Source organism: Condylura cristata, unplaced genomic scaffold (genome assembly GCF_000260355.1).
Source record: "Condylura cristata isolate star-nosed mole 26May11 unplaced genomic scaffold, ConCri1.0 scaffold00013, whole genome shotgun sequence".
Taxonomy (NCBI): domain Eukaryota; kingdom Metazoa; phylum Chordata; class Mammalia; order Eulipotyphla; family Talpidae; genus Condylura; species Condylura cristata.
Window position 1 is genome coordinate 21527423 of NW_004567114.1, and position 6562 is coordinate 21533984.

Here is a 6562-nt window from a genome sequence, read left to right on the forward strand (position 1 = left end):
TTCCCGCCTGCCCCGGAGGTGACCACATGGCGTGGCAGACCTCTCCTGACCCGCCCGCTGCTCCCCTCAGCAGTGTACTTCATTAATCTGCCTCCCCACTCTGTCTCTGGTGAAGCCTCTCGCCTCCCCTGAGCCTCTGGCCTGTACCCCAGTTCTGTATGTACAAATAAATAAATCTTAAAAAAATAAAAAAAAATAAAGAACAAAAAATGAGATCCTTTAAAAAAAAAAACAAAAACAGGGCACACGTCCAGTTGCCTACAGGCCAGAAAACAAGTGGATCAAAAGATAGTTAAGAGATACTGAAGACTGAGGCTAGAAACCCTGCTGAGTACAAGCTTGAAATCTCCAGGTCAACCGCTTTTTCAACAGAAGCCAGAAATTTGCATGCTATTAACTAAAAACTACTTGAAAATACTGTGAGCAAGCAAAAACACCTAGTGGATGAAAAGTTTGGAACTTCTAGCACAATGTTTCTGTTTATGTTTTGGGTTTTTTTGGTAGTGTTTTATCTCTGCCATACTGAAGTCTTTGGTCAGATGTCTTTGTTGAGTGTTGGGAGAAGGTATTGTCTGTTACACTGTAGGTTGTTTAGCAGCATCCCTGCCCTCCACTGGATACCAGTAAACCCCTTTTCCTCTAGTTATGACAACCAAAATGTCTCCAGATATTGCCAGGCATTATGTGAGGAGGGTGGCAAAAAATGCCTTGGGTTGAAAAGTGCTACCCTCATATAAAAGGCTACAGGAAGTAAAAACTGGCATTTTAGGGCTCTCCCTTGTGGCACAGCAGGTTAATGCACACAATACAAAGCTGGCCACAGTCACCAGCACAGAATTCAGTCCCCGGCCAGGGAGGTGATCCACATGGCATGGCAGACCTCTCCTGTTTTGCACGCTGCTCCCCTCAGCAGTGTACTTCATCAGTCTGCCTGTTCTGCTCCACACTCTATCTGGTGAATCCTTTTACTGCCCCTGCACCTCTGGTCTGTACCCCAGTTCTGTATGCATAAATAAATAAAATATTTAAAAGTACTAAAAAAACCCTAGCATTTTAATACAATTGACATGAGCTGATTCTACATAGCACAGATGACTATGCATGTCATCAACAAATTTAGAACTATAATCACTATTTAAAACAGCAGTTATTTCTTGTCATCTCTTTAGAATGTGCCACTGTGTGTGTCAACATGAAGTTCATTTTAAAAAGAACTTGAAATTTCTCTAACAGTCATGATTTTGTACTAGCTAAGATCCCTGGAATACCTTTCTTCTTACCAACAATTACATAATCTCTCAATATCTGTAGAGACAGAACAGCAATAGGGCCTGCTCTAACAAAATGCCTCTCTCGTGTTTTTAAAATGTTGTCATACCATTTTCCCAGACTCAGATATGGTCCTTTCTGATAACAACAAGATCTATGTTAGTAACCATTACCTGCATTTGCTGGTCAGAGATGTAGATGCTCACATCATGTTCCCAAAGACTCCTGAGTTTTACACCTGCATGGAATTTTAAGGATAATCAGTGTCCTTTTTTGAAAGAGAAAGACTAAGCTATTTTTTCTTAATCTCCTCTTTAAGAAAATTAGTTTTGTCCAAAACAAGGAGCCAAAGAAATGACTGGGCTATTCTGTTTATTTAAAGGAAAAACAATTGAAGCTCTGAATCGTGATTTAAAAAAAAAAAAAAAAAACGACCCTTTTCACATGCTACCATATGTTCATAAACAAAGAAAGCAAAGTGACCAACTAGAGGTGTATATATAGGACAAGATAGTACCTCAGCCTCGGTTAGGTAGGGATTCAAGTAATTTATTTTTTTGCAGCCCAGTGGCAGAGACTCTTACTCAGGTTGCTAAAGGGAGAATGTCACAACAAAACTGATTATCACTCCCTTCTCCAAAGCAACAAGGCATCTTGAAAGCTCAACTTCTTGATGAAGTTTCATGGTTGGTGGCAGGATTTAATTCACCCATATGAAAAAACAGCTGAGTCTGGAATGAAATTCTTCAAAGGAAAACTTCCTCTCAACAGTCATACTGAGAAACTTCAGCCAACTCATCATCACATTCACTTTTGGGAGAAGTCCATCCCAAAATTTTGCAGTGGGAAGAGAGGTAGGTACAGTCACCCAGCCCACATTCACTGCTTTCCTCGTCTGGATCCGATGGTAGTTTGAAGAGAAGCTCTCCTACATTCATCTTCTAATATCAGGTTAGATGAACAGAGGCAAAAGTGGGACTTGTCCTTCCAGATTCATTTTGGTTCAGGCAGATGGTGAGCAAGATGCATCCTTTTCCACCACAAGCATTCTGGGATCAGAAAGAGCTGCTCTTCCAGGAGTTAGCACCCACACTCATGTACGACTTTCAGTTAAATCTCCTTGGTTTAGTAACTGTAAAAGATTAAAACCAAATCTGCAGTAGACTATCAGATAATAGGAAAAATAATTCATGGTAAGAAAAAGATTTACAAGCCAGAGTGAGAAATGCAGGGGTGAGTCAAGGATTATCTACTTCCAGAAGGAGATGTGCACAGACTGAGGTCTCATTCATATACCGGCCTCGGGAGACAGTACTTGAGCCACTTCGCCATGAGGCATTTCAGTATGGCAACAAAATGTCCTGTCTGTGCGGTCACATACGCACTAGTCAAAGACAGGTGAAATCAGAAATGATACAAAAATCTTACCTTGGTCAGGGCTAGCCCAAGTCTCAAAGCAGAAGTAAAAGAAATGGGAACTTACTCCCAGTGAATGCCATGTGCCAGCTCAACCCCACAGTGAAAATTGAATTATTCCCCGCATTTAAAATACCTTTCCTATGGGAAGGCACGCAAGCCTGGGACACTCCCACAGCGTACATACAATTAAAATCTTCTCTACCCAGGGGATCTGTTGAAAGGGAGTTTTAAAGAATTGTTGATGAAATTTGCTTCTATTTTATTATGAGAATAGTATAATGAATTTCAGAGTAGAGTTGGTAAATTCTTGAGCTAGTGAGATATGTTTACTTGGTGAATATATAGAATTTGACAAGGAATTTAAAGAAAATTATTAAAAACTAACCCAAGATTGCATTTGATGCTATGTGGTAGGAATATAAGACTGGTGTGTTTTCTTTTTAATATATATTTATATATATTTACATCATTGTTCATTCTTGCACAATGTCTGTGTTTTTCCCTCAGGTATAGTTCCCACAGAATTCCCAACACTCATGCCCTGTCTCCATAGTCGCTTGTGCTCTTCCCACCCTCATTCTGTTCCCTTTTCTTCCCTTCCCCTGCAGAATGTCTGATTTATAGTTGTCTGTTTTTCCTTGATCCTCTATATTCCTCCTATTAGCAAAACCATTGGTATTTTTCTTTTTCCTTCTGACTTATTTCACTGAGCATAATCTCTTCTAACCTACATCAGGTGCTGTGAATGCCATTAGTTTATCTTTTTGATTACTGAATAGTATTCCACTGTGTGTATATACCATATCTTGATCCAGCTGTCTATTTTTGGGCATTTGGGTTAATTCCAGGTCAGGTCTTACCTATTATAATAGTGCAACAGAGTTACATGCATTTTTTTGCATTAATGATTTTATCTCCTTTGGGTAGATTCCTGTTGCTGGGTCATATGGAAGCTTCATTTTTAGTAGAACAAGGAAACTGTATGTGTACTAGAGTTTACATTCCCAGCAGCTGTGTAGGAGAGTTCCTTTTTCACCATATCCTCACCAACATTTGTGGTTGTAGTTTTTTAAATATGTACCATTCTTACTGGTGTAAGGTGGTATCTCATTGTGGTTTTAATTTGCATTTTCCTGATTATGAAGTATGATGAACGTTTTTTCATATGAAGAATGGCATGTTTTCAATTTAGACCAAGATCCAGATGTTTGCACTGAAACTTAGCAGTGGCTAGTAAATGTTAAGGAACTTATAAATTCTCTGTTTTATTTGGGAAACACTGTAATATACAGTCAAAGACAGCTGGTGATCACTTATGGTCCTTGAGTCAAGAACGTGAACTCAAGTGTGACTGCAGGATACCAATTAGAATCAACTTTATGTGGCAGGAAGTCCAAAAGCCCTGAGGTCTCAATTGGGTCTGTACAATGAGTTTTCTATGTAATTCTTGAAGACTTGGCAATAATGAGGGAAAATATAAATCATCCAATTGGAAACATCTTAATGAGAGCTAATTTATAGTTCTGATGTATTTTCCATAATAATTTCTGATACCTTATTGGTTGTTATATGAAATTCTTATGCTATTTTTGTTTTTTGAACATCCAGTTATAAGTGCCTCAGTAGCGTCTTACAGGTCTGATCTATAATGATCTACCTATAGGTCTGATCTCTAAAAACAGAATTTGGAGACAATCTGCAGAGGGGGTGGGGGACAAAGGAGTAGTACCAAATTAGGGGTGAGAAGAGTGCAAGGGACTATGGTGATGGTGCACAGGTGAACTGGTGGCGGGAATTTCACAGGGATTACACCCAAACACAGCACTATGAAACTATACTCAGCCACTGAATCGCAAGTTAGATCCTGGGCCAGGGAGCTGACCCACATGGCACAGCAGACCTCTCCTAACCTGCCCACTGCTCCCCTCAGCAGTGGATTTCAGTTGATTTGCCTGTTATGCTCCCTACTGTTTCTAGTGAATGCTCTCACCCAGTGCAGTCAACCTGTACCCTCTAGTTCTTGTATGCGTAAATAAATCTTTAAAAATAAGTGAAGGAGGCCCTCCCTGGTGGCGCAGCAGATTAATAAAGCACAGCACTAAGAAGCTAAAGCCACTTCAGCATGAGTTCAGTTCCTGCCCCAGAGGTGACCCACATGGCATGGCAGACCTCTCCTGACCCTCCTTCTGCTCCCCTCAGCAGTGTACTTCAACAATCTGCCTGTTCTGCTCCCCACTCTGTCTGTAGTGAATCCTCTCACCTACCCTGCACCTCTGGCCTGTACCCCAGTTCTGTAGGCATAAATAAATAAACCTTTAAAAAAAAGTGACGTATATAAAATAATAAAAAAATTAATTAAAAATAACTAAAGAATTTGGAATGAACACGTGTTACTTTAAGAATTGCAAATAGCCTTCTCTGGCATCTGATACAATAGTTAGATTTTGGATGGCAAAGAGGACAAAGCCTGGAGTCTTGAGAGGACTGCAGTTTGATAAAAGCAAAGGCAGTGGGGAATGTAATAAGCCTTATCCTGAGAAGGGAGGAAATAAGCAGTAGACATCCCTACAAGATAACAGAGGTAATAGTAAAGGAAACACAAAAGTGAAGTTCAGACAGAGGATGTTTGAAAAGTGACAGACAGTGCAGGATTTCGGCACTTAGGGCCCAAAGACAGTGTCCTTTGGAAGTTAAAGCCAAGTTTGGTTTTTTTTTTGTTTGTTTTTTAGGAAATCTGGGTTATTGTGTCTTTGGCTGTAAGTGGATACCACTGAGACAAGGATATTCTGATGTCAATTCCAAGACCCATATACCGAGGTTTAAAAGTACTGCACTTTTGGGCTCTCCCTGGTGGTGCAACGGGTTAGGACACAGCCAGCTTGTTTGATTCCCCACCCCAGAGGAGATCTACATAGCGCAGCAGACTTCTCCTGCCTTGCCTGCTGCTCCCCTCAGCAGTGTACTTTGTTGATCTGCCTGTTCTGCTCCCCACTCTCTCTCTGATAAATCCTCTCACTGCCCCTGCACCTATGGCCCGTACCCTAGTTCTGTATGCATATATAAATAAATTTAAAAACAAACAAAAAAAGAGTAGTGCACTATTACTGGACCTTCTGCATATACAAGACTGACCATGTCATATGTTGCTGAAAATCAAGAGTGGTTCCCTATTTTCCCCAGGCCAAAACTCATTTCCTCTAAGGACCAGTTTATCTTTCCTACTCTCACTTTTCTTTTCTACACCCATCTTCCTAGTCAGTGTCCCATCGTGCTCAACCCTTTGTGGTTCCATAGTTGTCCTCTGCTTACCTTCTGCTTTTGTATACATTACTACCTTTTCCACTAATCTCTCCCAATTCTCCATCAAGACAATTGCTATTTATTCCTCAGGTCTCAACTTAAAACTCATACCTTAACTTCCCCCAAAACCGGCATATAAAAAGTGTTAGTTACTCTCTCCATTCTAATCTCTCTGTACAGCACAACTCCAGGAACACAACTTACAGTTCTAAGAGGTAGAGATGTTAACTCTGACTGTGAGCTCTCTAAGGCAGAGACCATATGCCACTTACTATTTAACAGCTAGTGCCCAGCCTCTAGAGTATCTCACACAAATTACCTAATATCTATCAGATGAATTAAGTTTTATACACCAGACATTTATTTGCTTTAACTTGGATTAAAAAAACAAAACTTAGCAGTACTTAGCAGGAAAGAAAAGCTCCAAGGTTTCAAATATAAAACATCCAAAATGACTGACTGTTGTGGACTGGTTTGTCAGCATGGTAATTTGTGCTAGGTCAAAGAGGAGATAATTTTCCTGAAGTATTTCAGAGTAATTCAACAGTTGATGAGGGTTTTTTTTTTTTTTTTT

At 40.1% G+C, this 6562-nt stretch overlaps 1 protein-coding gene across 1 annotated transcript in view; it reads right to left on the minus strand.

The window, feature by feature from the left end:
• Positions 1–1688: 1688 nt before the first annotated feature.
• ZNF410 (zinc finger protein 410) overlaps positions 1689–6562 on the minus strand; it is a 33203-nt gene continuing 28329 nt past the window's right edge. Inside the window, exon 12 of the mRNA XM_004682068.2 lies at positions 1689–2401. Coding sequence (XP_004682125.1) covers positions 2363–2401 — 39 coding nt within the window. The 3' untranslated portion in view covers positions 1689–2362. The remainder of the gene's footprint in view (positions 2402–6562) is intronic.